Source organism: Dendrobates tinctorius, unplaced genomic scaffold (genome assembly GCF_039654945.1).
Source record: "Dendrobates tinctorius isolate UK_male_01 unplaced genomic scaffold, ASM3965494v1 ptg000245l, whole genome shotgun sequence".
NCBI classification, from domain to species: domain Eukaryota; kingdom Metazoa; phylum Chordata; class Amphibia; order Anura; family Dendrobatidae; genus Dendrobates; species Dendrobates tinctorius.
In genome coordinates, this window is record NW_027361912.1 from 1,444,380 (window position 1) to 1,464,416 (window position 20,037).

Sequence of the window (20,037 nt, forward strand, 5' to 3'; positions counted from 1 at the left end):
CCATGTCTTTGATCCTGCCCCCTGTGTCTCCAATCTTGCCCCGCATCTCCAATCAAGCCCTGTATCTCATTCTGCCCCTTCCTGTGTCTCACTGTCTCATTCTGCCCCTATCGTGTCCAGCATTCTGCATCATCATATCCAGCATTCTGCCCCCATCGTCTCCAGCAATCTGCCCCATCATGTCCAGCAATCTGCCCCATCGTGTCCAGCAATCTGCCCCATTTTGCCCAGCATTCTGCCCCATCATGTCCAGCATTCTGCCCCATCGTGTCCAGCATTCTGCCCCATCGTGTCCAGCAATCTGCCCCATCATGTCCAGCAATCTGCCCCATCATGACCAGCAATCTGCCCCATCGTGCCCAGCATCATCATGTCCAGCATTCTGCCCCATCATGTCCAGCATTCTGCCCCATCATGTCCAGCAATCTGCCCCATCATGACCAGCAATCTGCCCCATCGTGCCCAGCATTCTGCCCCATCATGTCAAGCATTCTGCCCCATCGTGTCCAGCATTCTGCCCCATTGTGGCAAGCATTCTGCCCCCATCATGTCCAGCATTTTGCCCCATCGTCACCAGCATTCTGCCCCCATCATGCCCAGCATTCTGCCCCCATCATGCCCAGCATTCTACCCCCATCATGAACAGCATTCTGCCCCATCATCACCAGAATTCTGTCCCATCGTCACCAGCATTCTGCCCCATCGTGTCCAGCATTCTGCCCCATCGTGTCCAGCATTCTACCCCCATCATGTCCAGCATTCTGCCCCAGTGTCCAGCATTCTGCCCCATCGTGTCCAGCATTCTGCCCCCATCGTGTCCAGCAATCTGCCCTATCGCGCCCAGCATTCTGTCCCATCATGTCCAGCATTCTGCCCCATCGTGTCCAGCATTCTGCCCCATCTTGTCCAGCAATCTGCCCTATCGTGCCCAGCATTCTGCCCCATCGTGTCCAGCATTCTGCCCCATCGTGTCCAGCATTCTGCCCCATCGTGTCCAGCATTCTGCCCCATCGTGTCCAGCATTCTGCTCCCATCATGTCCAGCATTCTGCCCCATCATCACCAGCATTCTGCCCCATCGTCACCAGCATTCTGCCCCCATCATGACCAGCAATCTGCCCCATCATGCCCAACATTCTGCCCCCATCATGAACAGCATTCTGCCCCATCGTCACCAGCATTCTGCTCCATCGTCACCAGCATTCTGCCCCATCGTGTCCAGCATTCTGCCCCCATCATGTCCAGCACTCTGCCCCATTGTGTCCAGCATTCTGCCCCCATCGTGTCCAGCAATCTGCCCCATCGTGTCCAGCAATCTGCCCCATTGTGTCCAGCAATCTGCCCCATCGTGCCCAGCATTCTGCCCCTATCATGACCAGCAATCTGCCCCATCGTGTCCAGCAATCTGCCCCATCGTGCCCAGCATTCTGCCCCATTGTGCCCAGCATTCTGCCCCCATCATGACCAGCAATCTGCCCCATCGTGTCCAGCATTCTGCCCCATCATGTCCAGCATTCTGCCCCATCATGTCCAGCATTCTGCCCCATTGTGTCCAGCATTCTGCCCCATCATCACCAGCATTCTGCCCCCATCATGTCCATCAATCTGCCCCAGCGTGTCCAGTCCAGCATTCTGCCCCTATCGTGACCAGCAATCTGCCCCATCGTGTCCAGCAATCTGCCCCATCGTGCCCAGCATTCTGCCCCCCATCATGACCATCAATCTGCCCCATCATGTCCAGCAATCTGCCCCATCGTGCCCCACATTCTGTCCCCATCATGACCAGCAATCGGCACCATCGTGCCCAGCATTCTGCCCCATGTCCAGCATTCTCCTTTTGCCCCATGTCCAGCATTCTGCTTCTGCCCCATGTCCAGCATTCTGCCCCAGGCTCCCAGCATCCCGCATTCTGACTCCATCTCACAGTCTGCCCCGGGCCCCCCAGATCGCCGCTTTCAAAAAAAAAATAAAAAATTTCTTGTTACCTGGCCGGCGGCCGTGCTCCAGCGGCGAGGCTCCGTCCCTCTCCTAGTCCCACGTGGCACACACTGACCGAATGAGGAAGTGGAGCAGAGCAGTGTGTGACGTCAGGTGAGGGCGGCGCTGTGGCTGGACCATTGTGCAGGGGGGATTGCGGCGCTGGCTGGACCATGGTGTGGGGGGGGCCTGCCCGGGGGGCCCGGCAGGCGCTGGGTATTCATTTAAGATAAAGCTGCAGACGCCTGAATAAAATGTAGGGGGCTGCCAGCGTGGTCGGGCCCCCATAATCACCGGGCCCCATACACATGTAAGGGCTGTCAAGCCCTGATGGCGGCCCTGCTTTGGGGTCCTTAAACCCTCTTTTTGCCGATTATAGATGTTTCCAAGGCGATCGTCTTCAGCACCTCTATTCCATTTTCTCCTTTTAATGTACTCCAACTTTTACTTAGTATTTTTCAGAAGCAAAGCAATCATGTCCTTAAACTGTTTCCATAAATCATCACTTATTTGATTTTTGAGTTCACTTTCAGTTTCAGAGATGCTCTTAAGGAGATCCTGAATCTCTTTTTGCAAAAATTCCATGTTCAAGAGCAAAATGTTCATAGCAAATTTGTTAGAATTTTGCAGAAAAACGCTCCCAAAAAACATTATTAGTAGAAAAAAGATTTGGTCGCACATTGGATCGCAAGCCTCTTGTAATTCTTTTTTTTCTTATAATATTCCTTTAAATTCATTAGATGTAACTGTAATGTAGCCAAGCGTTTGCTATCATTTCCATATTTATGTTTTAAGTCCGAAAGTGAGGGAGTACTTCAAAAATTGGCATCACCCTCTATCCCTCCCAAGATCCTCTCTTCATCCTCAGGAGTATAGAAAAATATTCTGGGCAAATCTGAATCACCACTCAGTGTGGTCATGATGAAAATCATTGTAGTAAAAAATAGAAAAACTAAAAAGGAACAAATGTGCACGCTTCTATTGGTAATACAAATACAACAAAAAACAGAGCAGCACAAAGAGAAGCAAAGAGTCCGGGTGCAAAGCTTCCCCAGGCAAATACCAAACCTCAAGTGTAGGGATCCAAAAATCAGGAGCAGCACACCGTTTTTAGTGAAAAGAGAGCTATTTTATTTAGCCCATGATGGCGACGTTTCGTTCCAAAGATGTGAACCTTTTTCAAGCAGTGAACATGTGGAAATGCTAAATATTTAACCCCTTTCTGACAAATGACGTACTATCCCGTCTATGTGCCCTGGGCCTTAATGTTAGTGGATATATATGTGGCAAAGGATATACTCAAAAGGGTGAGAACACCCCCCATTCACTGGGTCTGGTAACCCACATGAAAATAGGGGAGACACAAACCTCACATAAAGCATGTATCTCAACCCCAAATTTCTACTGGGTACAATACTCCTTTCTTGTCACCAATACAATCACAATTATAAAATTGTGCTGTTGTTTGTTGAGAGAACTTGTCCCAAACAATAGAAGTTCTTGTGGATTGATAAAGAATTCTTGTAGATTTTGCTTAATGGGGCAAGTCATGAGTCAAGATTCAAATAATCTAAAAAACAAAAAACAAAAAAATGAGAATAATGTTAACATAAATCATTATAGTTCAGAAAAATGAATACAAGGAATCCCCTTTAGGACAAGGAGTGCCAATGATAAAGTTCATGTCATGGTTTATTTAGAATACTGGACAGGTGGTTTAGGAGTTAATGGGGAGAGCCTCTCTCTGGTGCTGGGGAGGGTTTTTATAGCTTCAGGGGAGTGCCGTCCCCTGTCGCTTATACTCCTAGTTTGAGTGTGCTCGACCCTGCTCCGTTTGTGCTCTCACCTGTTCCTGTATGTTTGTTCGGTGTATGACTCGGTTTGACCACGGTAAACGTCTCTTGGATTGAATCATAGAATCGTAGAGTTGGAAGGGACCTCCTGGGCCATCTGGTCCAACCCCCTGCTCAAAGCAGGATTCGCTAAATCATCCCAGTCAGATGTCTGTCCAGCCTCTGTTTGAAGACTTCCATTGAAGGAGAACTCACCACTTCTCGTGGCAGCCTGTTCCACTCATTGATCACTCTAACTGTCAAAAAGTTTTTTCTAATATCTAATCTGTGTCTCCTCCCATTCAGTTTCATCCCATTGCTTCTAGTCTTTCCTTGTGCAAATGAGAATAAAGTTGATCCTTCTACAATGTGACAGCCCTTTAGATATTTGTAGACAGCTATTAAGTCTCCTCTCAGTCTTCTCTTTTGCAAACTAAACATTCCCAAATCCTGCAACCTTTCCTCATAAGACAGGGTTTGCAGACCGGTCACTATTCTGGTGGCTCTTTTCTGAACTTGCTCCAGTTTGTTGATGTCTTTTTTAAAATGTGGTGCCCAAAACTGGACACAATATTCCAGATGAGGTCTGACCAAAGAGGAGTAGAGGGAAATAATGACTTCACGTGATCTAGACTGTATGCTTCTGTTAATACATCCTAGAATTGCATTTGCCTTTTTTTGCTGCTGCATCACACTGTTGACTCATATTCAGTCTGTGATCTATTAGTATACCCAAGTCTTTTTCACATGTGCTGTCACCTGTGTGATTCTGTACCTGCGTGCCCGCTTGGCTTTGTCTTGACCTCCCTGTGATCGCCCCTCCTGTACCTTTGCTGCCATCCTGTGTATGATCGTATGCTACGCCTGACCCTGCGCTGGTACTCGTCTTGGTACCTTATTGCTCGCCCTGTGTATGACTCCTGGCTCGTCTGACTGCGGTTTTCTCCTTACTCTCTGCTCCATCTCCAACGCTGTTACCGGCGCTGCTGGGGGCCGGTGGTGAGCTCCGCCCACCCCTCTGATGTGCAGTCACATGATCACAAGGTCCTGCGGGCATTGAGCGCTTCCCTGTCACTCCTCCCCTACCGCAGGTCCTAGAGCAGGATTCCTTTCTCTAAAGCCGTGCTCCTGCCCGGTTATACTGTGAGTACTGTACCACTGTACTATTACTGTCTATATCAGGTCCCTCTGGACACCTGTCAGTCACACTGTCCCTGACTAGTTGTACCGTGAGTGTGACATTATAAGTGACCATACCGTTCTCTCTCTCTCTCTGACGGATAGGAGTGTGAGAGGCTCTGCTGACATCATGGACCCCATGCAGGCATTATCAGAGCAGGTTAAACAATTGTCACAAATGTTCCAAAAATTAAACGTGGAACAGCGCACCATGGCCCACACCCAGCAACAGCTGGTTAATACCGTACAAGGGGCTATCGGTCCCGAGAATAGGGACGTGTCGCTTAGTTCTCCCGAATCCCCGGTAAAATTACCAGACTCTTTTTCCGGGGACAAAAGGGAGTTCAGGGCTTTTCGGGAAGGGTGTAAATTGTTCTTTTCCCTGAGGCTCCGTTCTTCTGGGGGAGAATTTCAAAGGGTGGGGGTAGTTATTTCCCTACTGCGGGGTGCCCCCCAAGCCTGGGCATTCTCTCTGGCCCCTACAGCCCCCGAACGTGTGACTGTGGATGCGTTTTTTGAGGCCTTGGGCCGTATTTATGATGAACCCGATAGGGTTCGCTTGGCCGAGGACATGGTGATGAGTGCACGTCAGGGTCGGCACTCTGCGGACTGGTTTTGCTCGGAATTCCAACGGTGGTCAGCAGAAGTCTCCTGGGATGATGCTGCTCTCCGGGGACTATTTCATAGGGGGCTGTCGGAACGCCTTCTAGACGCTTTGGCTTTGTATCCACCTCTGGACACTTTGGAGGAAGCCATGACCCAAGCTGTGCGAATGGATCACCGGCTGAGAGCCAGAGGGGTTATGCACTCCGAGGCATCCTTGTTCTCCGGCAGTAAAGAGGTGGAGGCCAGTCCTGTGCCTATGGAAATTGGCGCCACCTCGATCAGAGAAAAAGAAAGGAAACGCCGCCGGGAAAAGCTACTCTGCTTCTACTGTGGAGAGTCGGGACACTGGAGGAGAGACTGTCCATCATGTCCAGGATCTTCCAAGCCGACGGGAAACTACTAGGTCTGGGTGTTGATCGAGGAGGCTGCCCAGACCTTCAGGTACTTTTTTCCTCATGCCCTAAATTTCTGCTTAATGTCGAACTGGTAGTAGACAACTATCATTTTGTCTCTACAGCCTTGGTGGACTGTGGTTCATCACTTAACCTGGTCAGTTCCAGTACCGTCTCCAGGGTCAAGATAGGGACAGTCAGGTTGGAGACCCCTCTGAAAATCATGGCAATTGACTCTTCCCCTCTCACCCGTTTGGGGATTCATTATGTTACTAACAGTTTTGCTTTGCACGTTGGTTCCTCCCATGTCGAGGAGATGAAATGTTTTGTCATGGACAACCTGCCTGAAGGGCTGGTATTGGGCATGCTGTGGCTTCAACGGCACAACCCAGTTATTGATTGGGAAAGAGAAATTGTTAAGTGGGGCCCAAAATGTATTGACTGTTCCTATAAACCTGTGTTCTGTGTTACACCCGCAAAACCTGTCTATGAGTCTTCTGTGGGTCTGGAGGGTATTCCGGAGTACCTTAAGGACTTTGAAGACGTGTTCTCCGAAAGTGAGGCCGAGGCATTACCCCCACATAGGTCATTCGATTGCACAATTGACCTTATCCCTGGGGCCAAATTGCCCAAAGCCCGTCTATTTAATTTGTCAGGACCTGAGCGTCTGGCGATGAAGGAATACATAACAGAGAGCCTCCATAAAGGGCATATTAGACCCTCAGTTTCTCCGGTAGCAACGGGGTTTTTCTTTGTAAAAAAAAGATGGTGGCCTGCGCCCCTGCCTCGACTTTCGAGAACTCAACAAAATTACTGTCAGAAATACATATCCCTTACCCCTGATTCCAGATTTGTGTAACCAACTTTCAGGGGCAAAATGATTCTCCAAATTGGATCTTAGGGGGCTTATAATTTGATAAGAGTTAAGGAGGGGGATGAATGGAAAACTGCTTTTCTCACGACAGAGGGGTTATTCGAAAACTTGGTGATGCCGTTTGGCCTTACTAATGCACCAGCAGTTTTTCAAAATTTCATTAATGTGGTTTTCGCGGACCTAATCGGCCATTTTGTTGTCGTCTACTTGGATGATATTCTGATTTACTCGACTGACGAGGATTCTCATTTGTTACATGTGAAAACCGTTCTTCAAAGACTCAGGGAAAATCAATTATTTGTAAAACTAGAAAAATGTACATTTTTTGTTCAAGACCTAACCTTTTTAGGGCTCATAATTTCACCACAGGGGTTTCGAATGGATCCCAAGAAAGTGCAAGCCATTGCGGAGTGGGTTCAACCTCAAGACCTAAAAGGTCTCCAGCGTTTCTTGGGATTCGCAAATTATTATCGGAGATTTATTAAAGGCTTTTCACAGATAGTGAAGCCTCTCACTGACCTCACGTGCAAAGGGGCCGATATGAAAAATTGGTCCCTCCCAGCAAAGCAATCCTTTTTAGTCTTGAAGATATGTCTGCCCCGATACTTGTGCAACCTGACCCATCCTTGCCATTTGTTGTGGAGGTCGATGCCTCCGAGGTGGGGGTGAGGGCCGTATTGTCTCAGGGGCCAGCTACTCTAACTAACCTTAGACCCTGTGCTTTCTTTTCCAAAAATTTTTCTCCGGCAGAAAGAAATTACGATGTTGGGAATAGAGAGCTTCTGGCAATTAAGCTGGCGTTTGAAGAATGGAGACATATTTTGGAAGGGGCAGGACATCCGATTACAGTCATCACGGATCACAAAAATCTTGAATACATCAAAACTGCCAAAAGATTGACTCCCAGACAGGCTCGGTGGTCACTTTTTTTTCTCGGTTTCAATTCTCTATTACGTTCCGTCCTGGATCTAAGAATGTGAAAGTAGATGCCTTATCATGAAGTTTTGAGCCTTTGTCTGCCCCTGATCCTCCGTCATCCATTCTTCAACCCGGGGTGGTTATAGCGGAGCTGTCATCGGAATTGGAGCCGGAGATTGTTGGGGCTCAATCCTTAGCTCCAATGTCCAAACCTGCTCATAAATTGTTTGTCCCACACTTACGTTCTGATCTCCTGCGAGAATTTCACGACTCTAAATTAGGCGCTCACCCAGGTATTGCAGCTATGTGTTAGGCAGTGAAAAGAGTCTTTTGGTGGCCATTAATGTCTGCAGAGATTAAGAAACATGTCATGGCATGTGGGGTTTGTGCCCGTTCTAAGAGCTCTCATTGCCGGCCGGGGAATTGGTACTGGGTTGCCCCTCACACCCAGGGCAGCGGGGTACTCGGTACCGGGCTGGTGTCAGGGGGATGTGTCACAGCAGCGGTGACCCGGTCCGTGGCCCTGGGCGCCCAATATCAATGGCGGTGATGTCAATAGTGTTATAGCTTAGTTGAATAGTTCGTGACGCCAACCGTGGTGTTTGGCAAGTAAGATGTTGAGCCAACGCTGCATGCAGATCCACTGGGACTGATGGTGTGGTGCAGCAAAGATGGTGTAGCTCCCCACAGGTGGAGCTGTAGTCCCAGGGCAGTGTGGGTGCAATGGATGAGGAGAGGCGCAGAATGGCATAGATGCTGGTACCCAGATGTAGCGGTGCTGAAGGTGTTAGCGAAGAATGAATGGAGGACACCAGGGCTTGTAGTTTCAAAGCTTTACTTACAGTTCGTGGTACCCACTGGTGCCCGCCTCCGTGCCGTGTCCTCCGGGGTAGAGACTCAATCAACCTCCCGGGTATGTCAGGGTTCTCCTCTCCAACACTCCGCCAACATGTGCCTTTCCTGAACGACTCCTCTATTGCGCCTTTTAATTTGAAGAGCTCCAGTACCGTAGTTCTGTGGAATTCCTCCTGTCAGATATTCCTAGAACCTTACTTGTATGACAGACAGCTGTAGCCTCTATCGGGGACTCCTCTCAGAGTCCTGGCTCGCAAATCGGTTGCTGTTGTGTCCCAAGTCTTGGATGGGAGTAGTGCATTTACAGCCAACTACTCCACTGGTGTCTGCTGCAGAACCATAAGTGCCCATACAACCTCGGGGACCAGGCCCCAGCCTTGCGCTGAGAACCTATAGGCAGGGTTCCTCTTCCAACCCACAACTCCTCTATGTTCTCCTACTCCTTCGTTCCACGCTGTTCCTTCGCCCTCTTATGGATGCTTAGGTTGCAGGTCTACGTCTTTCTCCTTCTCTTCTCTTTCCCGTGCCAGCTGGCTCAGATCACTGGGGCAGCTGCAGCACTCTTTCTAAACTGAACTCAAACTGAACTCAAAACTAACTTCAGAACTGAACTCCTCTCGCCTGACCTCCCGTCAGACTGACCTACTATCCTCAACTTTCCCTCTCTTTTATACTAACTTCTCCCACCTCCCAGCACATCTCGTGTTACGAAGCAGGGTTCCACGAAGGGTGCTCTGCTACCCCCAGCCTGAAGCTGCTAGGCGGACCTACTGAACTATCCTGTGTGTGGGATGCAGGTGTTAGAGTGTGGAAAGGAGTTCCCAACCTACCTAGTTGATGGGGCACTACACCTTAGGAGAAGGTGCAGTACGTCTGTGGTGACTGAGCCTCAGGGGCGCCACATACCCCCCGTTAAACACAGCACATCCGCGGGCTGTAAGATAACAAAGTAGACAGCAAAGAAACATGCAAAAATTTTGTAATGCATAACAACTGTTCTTATACTAATCTTCCTAGTATAGGAGGTACTTATCTTGAACGTTACAAACAATTCTATCTTAGATTCTATCTAAAATTTTTAATTCTTTGCTATTCTCTGTAACACATTTTCTCTCATTTTTCTCTCTAGTACACATTTATTTTTCTACTTTCACTGTCTCTTCTAGACGCAAGATGCTGACCGCAAGTACCTGGTCCGTCACCTGTCTACTTTCAATTCTTTATTCAGATCACTCATCTCTAAATCAGACATTCCTAATTCTTCTATAAAAGCCATTTCTCAGTTACTAATACTCAATAAACACATTATCAAATACTTCACAGTAAAACATTCAACAGTTATTCTTGTAAGGTGCTGGACACCGCTCCCAGCCGGGATCTCATGCAGTGTCCTTTGAGGTAGACATCTTCGAAAAGTGTCCATGCAAAAACATTATCTTCGCAAAGAGTCTCTAAATGTAAAACCAAGAGAGGGCACCTAAAGAGGTGCAACTATTTACAAGTAAGAGTTTTTGGATCACTCCAAGTTCATGATCGCTAGTTCAAAATTGAAGAACGCTGCCAATCAAAACAGGGCAACAAAAGTGCTACCAGAAAAACATGATAACAAAAATAGAAAAATAGAAAAAGGCACAACTGGTGCAAACAAACCCTCCTGGGTAACGAGTTACTGTAAATTTTCTATTGCTGGTCCCCTCCTGGGGTTGGTATCCCGGTCCCAGACCAGATCTAGCACGACCTGGCTAGCCGCTGTGACCGTGGTGCACCCCAGGGCCTTCCCAGGTGTCGGGACATCGGACGTACCTGGGGCCTCCTGACGGTGTGATCTCTGCTCCGGTGCCGGTGGAAGCGGGTCAGTGGCAGCGGGTGGTGGCTCCGGGTCCGCGGGGGCCTCCAGTGGGACCTGCGCGGCCGCGTCAGGTCCAGGCGGGAGCTCCTTCTCCTCCGCTTCAGCTCCCGGGGCTTCATATAATTCTTCTTGTGGCAGCAGCAAAGGGGCTTCGGATGCTGCCGGTGGTGTGATGGCGGCGACAGGCTTCACAGAATCTGCCCGGGGAAGCTCGGGTGCAGCAGCGGCGATCACTGCCGGTGTAGGCCCCTCCGGGGCGTGCGGCCTGCTCAGCCTCCATAAGACCTCCTGCCTCAGTCGCAGATGGCACGTCGGCTGGCCGATGTAATCCTCCAGCTGCTGGCGGTTCATCTCAGGGACGGGGTCGGAGCCTTCAGCCATGGAGCCGGGGATATCCGTTTCCCCGCGCTCCGCAGGCCTCCTTCCCTCACTCTCCAAAATGGCGTTCTCGCGTTCTTCTTCCTGCCTTGGCCCCTTTCCCACCACTGGCTTCTTCTGCCCCTCCTTCCGGGGGCGGCGTCTTCTTCCAGCGCCTCCATACCAAGCCAGGATGCGTACCCCTCGGGGGGTGGGTCATGTATCTGTAACAGTAATTCAGGTAGGGAAGGCCCAATACTCTTCGCGGTCTTTTCTTAGGACCTCCCATCTCTTCACGCCCTTCTTCTCCGCACCAGCGGCCATTTCTAACGTCCATTTTACAGTCTATTAAATTTGGTCTTCTGTACATTTTCAAAAGCACAAAGTCTCACAAATGTCATGCACACAGAACCCGATGGCATCGGGTCTCGTCATCCTGTTCGTGATGCCAAAATTGGGTCGCCCTTCACACCCAGGGCAGCGGGGTACTCGGTACCGGGCCGGTGTCCGGGGGATGTGTCACAGCAGCGGTGACCCGGTCCGTGGCCCTGGGCGCCCAATATCAATGGCGGTGATGTCAATAGTGTTATAGCTTAGTTGAATAGTTCGTGACGCCACCCGTGGTGTTTGGCAAGTAAGATGTTGAGCCAACGCTGCATGCAGATCCACTGGAACTGATGGTGTGATGCAGCAAAGATGGTGTAGCTCCCCACAGGTGGAGCTGTAGTCCCAGGGCAGTGTAGGCGCTATGGATGAAGATAGGTGCAGAACGGTGTGGATGCTGGTACCCAGATGTAGCGGTGCTGAAGGTGTTTGCGACGAATGAATGGAGGACACCAGGGCTTGTAGTTTCAAAGCTTTACTCACAGTTCGTGGTACCCACTGGTGCCCGCCTCCGTGCCGTGTCCTCCGGGGTAGAGACTCAATCAACCTCCCGGGTAAGTCAGGGTTCTCCTCTCCAACACTCCGCCAACATGTGCCTTCGCTGAACGACTCCTCTATTGCGCCTTTTAATGTGAAGAGCACCAGTACCGTAGTTCTCTGGAATTCCTCCTGTCAGATGTTCCTAGAACCTTACTTGTATGACAGACAGCTGTAGCCTCTATCGGGGACTCCTCTCAGAGTCCTGGCTTGCAAATCGGTTGCTGTTGTGTCCCAAGTCTTGGATGGGAGTAGTGCATTTACAGCCAACTACTCCACTGGTGTCTGCTGCAGAACCATAAGTGTCCATACAACCTCGGGGACCGGGCCCCGGCCTTGCGCTGAGAACCTATAGGCAGGGTTCCTCCTCCAACCCACAACTCCTCTTTTCTCCTACTCCTTCATTCCGCACTGTTCCTTCGCCCTCTTATGGAAGCTTAGGTTGCAGGTCTACGTCTTTCTCCTTCTCTTCTCTTTCCCGTGCCAGCTGGCTCAGATCACTGAGGCAGCTGCAGCACTCTTTCTAAACTGAACTCAAACTGAACTCAAAACTAACTTCAGAACTGAACTCCTCTCGCCTGACCTCCTGTCAGACTGACCTACTATCCTCAACTTTCCCTCTCTTTTATACTAACTCCACCCACCTCCCAGCACATCTTGTGTTATGAAGCAGGGTTCCACGAAGGGTGCTCTGCTACCCCCAGCCTGAAGCTGCTAGGCGGACCTACTGAACTATCCTGTGTGTGGGATGCAGGTGTTGGAGTGTGGAAAGGAGTTCCCAACCTACCTAGTTGGTGGGGCACTACACCTTAGGAGAAGGTGCAGTACATCTGTGGCGACTGAGCCTCAGGGGCGCCACAGTACCTTTGCCAATTCCGAGAAGACCTTGGACTCATCTGTCCATGGACTTCATCACCAATCTCCCTCCATCCCGGGGTAAAACAGTAATTTGGGTAATTGTGGAAAGATTTTCTAAGTTGGCACATTTCGTACCCATGGCCAAGTTACCGACAGCTGAGGTTCTTTCGAGACACTTCCTTTCCCAAATTGTTCATCTCCATGGTGTACCCACTAATATTGTATCTGATAGGGGGACACAATTTGTAGCGAAATTTTGGCAGGCTTTATGCAGGAAGTTGGGGATATCTCTATCTTTCTCCTCAGCTTACCACCCAGAGAGCAATGGACAAACGGAGCGCACCAATCAGTCCCTGGAACAGATCCTCCGGTGTTTGACTTCAACGTTGCAGGACGACTGGTGCGATGCCTTGCCATTGGCGGAGTTCGCGTTCAACAACCGAATTAACCAATCCACTGGTAGGTCTCCGTTTTTTATTAATTTCGGTTTGAACCCTCATTTTGGTGAGTTTTCACGCTTGGATTCTAACTGTCCGGGGGCCGAGGACACTGTCAGCAGGATAAGTGATCTTTGGTCGAAGGTTCGTGATAACATTTGCAAAGCACAAGGGAAATACAAACACTTTGCAGACAATAAGAGGGACCCGGGTCAGTCTTTACATTGTGGGGATAAGGTGTGGCTCTCCACATGAAACATAACTTTAAAATTGCCCTCCGCCAAGTTGGGTCCCAAATTCATTGGCCCCAAAGTGATACAGTCATATGTAAAAGTTTGGGCACCCCTATTAATGTTAACCTTTTTTCTTTATAACAATTTTGGTTTTTGCAACAGCTATTTCAGTTTCATATATCTAATAACTGATGGACTCAGTTATATTTCTGGATTCAAATGAGGTTTATTGTACTAACAGAAAATGTGCAATCTGAATTTAAACAAAATTTGACCGGTGCAAAAGTATGGGCACCCTTATCATTTTCTTGATTTCAACACTCCTAACTACTTTTTACTGACTTCCTGAAGCACTAAATTGGTTTTGTAACCTCATTGAGCTTTGAACTTCATAGCCAGGTGTATCAAATCATGAGAAAAGGTATTTAAGGTGGCCACTTGCAAGTAGTTCTCCTATTTGATTCTCCTATGAAGAGTGGCATCATGGGCTCCTCAAATCAACTCTCAAATGATCTGAAAACAAAGATTATTCAACATAGCTTTTCAGGGGAAGGATACAAAAAGTTGTCTCAGAGATTTAACCTGTCAGTTTCCACTGTGAGTAGCAGTTAGGAAATGGAAGAACACAGGTACAGTTCTTGTTAAGCCCAGAAGTGGCAGGCCAAGAAAAATATCAGAAAGGCAGAGAAGAAGAATGGTGAGAACAGTCAAGGACAATCCACAGACCACCTCCAAAGACCTGCAGCATCATCTTGCTGCAGATGGTGTCACTGTGCATCGGTCAACAATACAGCGCATGCATAACGCCTTTTTGTATGACCAAACAACTCAATCTTTGTTTCATCAGTCCACAGGACCTTCTTCCAAAATGTAACTGGCTTGTCCATATGTGCTTTTGCATACCTCAGGCGACTCTGTTTGTGGTGTGCTTGCAGAAACGGCTTCTTTCGCATCACTCTCCAATACAGCTTCTCCTTGTGCAAAGTGCGCTGTATTGTTGACCGATGCACAGTGACACCATCTGCAGCAAGATGATGCTGCAGGTCTTTGGAGGTGGTCTGTGGATTGTCCTTGACTGTTCTCACCATTCTTCTTCTCTGCCTTTCTGATATTTTTCTTGGCCTGCCACTTCTGGGCTTAACAAGAACTGTACCTGTGTTCTTCCATTTCCTTATTATGTTCCTCACAGTGGAAACTGACAGGTTAAATCTCTGAGACAACTTTTTGTATCCTTCCCCTGAAAAGATATGCTGAATAATCTTTGTTTTCAGATCATTTGAGAGTTGTTTTGAGGAGCCCATGATGCCACTCTTCATAGGAGAATCAAATAGGAGAACTACTTGCAAGTGGCCACCTTAAATACCTTTTCTCATGATTTGATACACCTGGCTATGAAGTTCAAAGCTTAATGAGGATACAAAACCAATTTAGTGCTTCAGGAAGTCAGTAAAAAGTAGTTAGGAGTGTTCAAATCAAGAAAATGATAAGGGTGCCCATACTTTTGCACCGGTCAAATTTTGTTTAAATGCAGATTGCACATTTTCTGTTAGTACAATAAACCTCATTTGAATCCAGAAATATAACTGAGTCCATCAGTTATTAGATATATGAAACTGAAATGGCTGTTGCAAAAACCAAAATTGTTATAAAGAAAAAAGGTTAACATTAATAGGGGTGCCCAAACTTTTACATATGACTGTAACTGAAGTGATTAACCCGGTGGCCTATCGCTTACGCCTCCCTTCATCTTTGAAACTGCATAACGTTTTCCATAGGTCCCTACTTAAACCGGTAGGCTCGGTGGTAGAGGAACCTACGTCTCTACCGCCTCCTGTGTCGGTGAACGGTCATATGGAATTTGAAGTGCAAGTCCCGGTGGGTACGCGGTTCACTGCAATATCTGGTCCATTGGAAGGGGTATGGTCTGGAGGATCGGTCGTGGGTACCAGCCAGGTTGGTACACGCGGATCGCCTGGTTAGAGCGTACCATGCTCGATACCCGGGGAGACCTGGGGGTCCTGAGGCCCCCCGTTGAAGGAGGGGTACTGTCATGGTTTATTTAGAATACTGGACAGGTGGTTTAGGAGTTAATGGGGAGAGCCTCTCTCTGGTGCTGGGGAGGGTTTTTATAGCTTCAGGGGAGTGCCGTCCCCTGTCGCTTATACTCCTAGTTTGAGTGTGCTCGACCCTGCTCCGTTTGTGCTCTCACCTGTCCCTGTATGTTTGTTCGGTGTATGACTCGGTTTGACCACGGTAAACGTCTCTTGGATTGTGATTCTGTACCTGCGTGCCCATCCTGTGTATGACCGCTTGGCTTTGTCTTGACCTCCCTGTGATCGCCCCTCCTGTACCTTTGCTGCCATCCTGTGTATGATCGTATGCTACGCCTGACCCTGCGCTGATACTTGTCTTGGTACCTTGTTGCTCGCCCTGTGTATGACTCCTGGCTCGTCTGACTGCGGTTTTCTCCTTACTCTCTGCTCCATCTCCAACGCTGTTACCGGCGCTGCTGGGGGCCGGTGGTGAGCTCCGCCCACCCCTCTGTCGCGCGGTCACATGATCACAAGGTCCTGCGGGCATCGAGCGCTTCCCTGTCGCTCCTCCCCTACCGCAGGTCCTAGAGCAAGATTCCTTTCTCTAAAGCCGCGCTCCTGCCCGGTTATACTGTGAGTACTGAACCACTGTACTATTACTGTCTATATCAGGTCCCTCTGGACACCTGTCACACTGTCCCTGACTAGTTGTACCGTGAGTGTGACAGTTCAACCTCAAAGGACTATTTGCAATTTAAAATCCACATTCAATCCAAAAGGTTTCAATGTGTTCAACCTCGAAAGCCACTCTCTTATTTTCAATAACTTGATCCGATAACCACCTCGTCTCAAAGGAGGTATGTGATCAATAATGCGAAATTTTAGACTTTTTTCAGTGTGACTTTTTTTGCTACAAAATGTTTCGGAATAGGTAAGTCAAGCTTCTTTTTCCTAATTGTGTATCTGCATTGATTCACACAGGTTTTAAAATCCCATGTGGTTTCACCCACATACCAGAACTTACACGGGCATTCCAGTAAATAGATCACATAATCACTGGAACATGTTAAATAATGTCTAATAAAAAACAACTCATTGGAAGTTGGATGATGAAATCTATCTCCTTTAAACATATTGGCCCCAAAAAATCTTTGACTCAACTGTCACTTACAGACAGGGTCGGCATTATGGGCAGGCAGACCAGGCAGCTGCCTAGGGCCCCCGCTCCTCCAGGGGCCCCCAGCCAGCGGCACATCACACAGCCGCTATGGGGCCCCTGTGAGGCAGGGGGGCCCGCCTGCCCCCAGCGCCGACTCCTGCAGCTGCCGCATTGAAGGAGGCAGTGATGGGAGGAGAGAGCGTCAGCTGATGCTCCCTCTCCCATCATGCCCCGCTCTGCCTCTGACACAGCAGGGACGCGATGACGTCATTGCGCTCTCACTGTGTGCCAGACAGAGCAGGAGGAGACAGGAGCAGCCAGCAGTGCAGGCACGAGGCGAAGGTGGAGTTTTTTTTTTTTAATCAGTGTGAGTACTGGACCGTGGGGCCACTCTGGGGGGGCTATATACCATGCTGGGGGGCTATATACCATGCTGGGCCGTATTATACCATGCTGGGCTGTATCATACCATGCTGGGGGGGCTATATACCATGCTGGGGGGGCTATATTCCATGCTGAGGGGGCTATATACCTTGCTCGGCTGTATCATACCATGCTGGGGGGACTATATACCATGCTGGGCCGTATTATACCATGCTGGGCTGTATCATACCATGCTGGGGGGGGACTATATACCATGCTCGGCTGTATCATACCATGCTGTGGGGACTATATGCCATGCTGGGGGGACTATATACCATGCTGGGCTGTATCATACCATGCTGGGGGGACTATATACCATGCTGGGCTGTATTATACCATGCTGGGCTGTATCATACCATTCTGGGGGGGATCTATATACCATGCTGGGCTGTATCATACCATTCTGGGGGGACTATATACCATGCTCAGCTGTATCATACCATGCTGTGGGGGCTATACACCATGCTGGGCTGTATTATACCATTCTGGGGGGGGGGCTATATACCATGCTCAGCTGTATCATACCATGCTGTGGGGGCTATACACCATGCTGGGCTGTATTATACCATTCTGGGGGGGGGCTATATACCATGTTGGGGATCTATATACCATGCTGGGCTGTATCATACCATTCTGGGGGGACTATATACCATGCTGGGCTGTATTACACCATGCTGGGGGGACTATATACCATGCTCGGCTGTATCATACCATGCTGGGGGGAGCTATATACCATGCTCGGCTGTATCATACCATGCTGTGGGGACTACATGCCATGCTGGGGGGACTATATACCATGCTGGGCTGTATCATACCATGCTGGGGGGACTATATACCATGCTGGGCTGTATTATACCATGCTGGGCTGTATCATACCATGCTGGGGGGACTATATACCATGCTGGGCTGTATCATACCATGCTGGGGGGACTATATACCATGCTGGGCTGTATTATACCATGCTGGGCTGTATCATACCATGCTGGGGGGACTATATACCATGCTGGGCTGTATCATACCATTCTGGGGGGACTATATACCATGCTCAGCTGTATCATACCATGCTGTGGGGGCTATACACCATGCTGGGCTGTATTATACCATTCTGGGGGGGGCTATATACCATGTTGGGGATCTATATACCATGCTGGGCTGTATTACACCATGCTGGGGGGACTATATACCATGCTCGGCTGTATCATACCATGCTGGGGGGCTATATACCATGCTGTGCTGTATTATATCATTCTGGGGGGACTATATACCATGCTGGGCTGTATTATACCATGCTGGGCTGTATTTTACCATGCTGGGCTGTATCATACCATGCTGGGGGGGCTATATACCATGCTCGCAGGGCCGGCGTCAGCACCCGGGCAAGTGCTGGGGCCCTGGCGAGATGGGAGGGCCCACTCACGCTATCTGGGATACCCGCCGGCCGCCGCCACGCCCCCATGTACTAACCCCATCCTGCGCCCTCCGCGAGGGACCCACGCAGTGACGCAGCCCCTTACAGCCAGCAATGATCATCGCTTCCTTCGGCTGTAATCTTGTGTGCGGTGCCGACACAGGACCTGTGATGAGGTCACAGGAGGGGAGGAGTCGGGTCACATGATCAGGGTGGCTGCAGGACTCTACTGTGCTGGCCGCTTTTCATTATGGTGCTGGTCTGGATGAATGAGGTAACGTTTATGTGTGAGACAGTGGGGTCAGGGAGGGGTTTTACAAGGTGGATGTAGCAGAGCCGTGTGTGTACTTGTGTGGGGTCATGGAGGGGTTTAGCAAGGTGGATGTAGCAGAGCCGTGTGTGTAATTGTGTGGGGTCAGGAGGGGTTTAACAAGGTGGATGTAGCAGAGCCGTGTGTGTACTTATATGTGGGGTCAGGGAGGGGTTTACAAGGTGGATGTAGCAGAGCCGTACAAGGTGGATGTAGCAGAGCCGTGTGTGTACTTGTGTGGGGTCAGGGAGGGGTTTAACAAGGTGGATGTAGCAGAGCCGTGTGTGTACTTGTGTGGGGTCAGGGAGGGGTTTAACAAGGTGGATGTAGCAGAGCCGTGTGTGTACTTTGTGTGGGGTCAGGAGGGGTTTAACAAGGTGGATGTAGCAGAGCCGTGTGTACTTATATGTGGGGTCAGGAGGGGTTTTACAAGGTGGATGTAGCAGAGCCGTGTGTGTACTTGTGTGGGGTCTGGAGGGGTTTAACAAGGTGGATGTAGCAGAGCCGTGTGTGTACTTGTGTGGGGTCAGGAGGGGTTTACAAGGTGGATGTAGCAGAGCCGTGTGTGTACTTTGTGTGGGGTCAGGAGGGGTTTACAAGGTGGATGTAGCAGAGCCGTGTGTGTACTTGTGTGGGGTCAGGGAGGGGTTTTACAAGGTGGATGTAGCAGAGCCGTGTGTGTACTTGTGTGGGGTCAGGGAGGGGTTTAGCAAGGTGGATGTAGCAGAGCCGTGTGTGTAATTGTGTGGGGTCAGGAGGGGTTTAACAAGGTGGATGTAGCAGAGCCGTGTGTGTACTTATATGTGGGGTCAGGGAGGGGTTTACAAGGTGGATGTAGCAGAGCCGTGTGTGTACTTGTGTGGGGTCAGGGAGGGGTTTTACAAGGTGGATGTAGCAGAGCCGTGTGTGTACTTGTGTGGGGTCAGGGAGGGGTTTAACAAGGTGGATGTAGGAGAGCCGTGTGTGTACTTGTGTGGGGTCAGGGAGGGGTTTAACAAGGTGGATGTAGCAGAGCCGTGTGTGTACTTTGTGTGGGGTCAGGAGGGGTTTAACAAGGTGGATGTAGCAGAGCCGTGTGTGTACTTATATGTGGGGTCAGGAGGGGTTTTACAAGGTGGATGTAGCAGAGCCGTATGTGTACTTGTGTGGGGTCTGGAGGGGTTTAACAAGGTGGATGTAGCAGAGCCGTGTGTGTACTTATATGTGGGGTCAGGAGGGGTTTTACAAGGTGGATGTAGCAGAGCCGTGTGTGTACTTGTGTGAGGTCTGGAGGGGTTTAACAAGGTGGATGTAGCAGAGCCGTGTGTGTACTTATATGTGGGGTCAGGAGGGGTTTTACAAGGTGGATGTAGCAGAGCCGTGTGTGTACTTGTGTGGGGTCTGGAGGGGTTTAACAAGGTGGATGTAGCAGAGCCGT

The 20,037-nt window shown here is 49.6% G+C and overlaps 1 protein-coding gene across 1 annotated transcript in view; it reads left to right on the forward strand.

Annotated features, from left to right (window-relative positions):
• The first annotated feature begins 16,715 nt into the window (after window positions 1–16,715).
• Window positions 16,716–20,037, forward strand: part of LOC141060773 (chromaffin granule amine transporter-like) — a 116,922-nt gene continuing 113,600 nt past the window's right edge. The window contains exon 1 of the mRNA XM_073557126.1: window positions 16,716–16,846. Within this exon, the coding sequence (XP_073413227.1) occupies window positions 16,741–16,846 (106 nt within the window). The 5' untranslated portion in view covers window positions 16,716–16,740. The remainder of the gene's footprint in view (window positions 16,847–20,037) is intronic.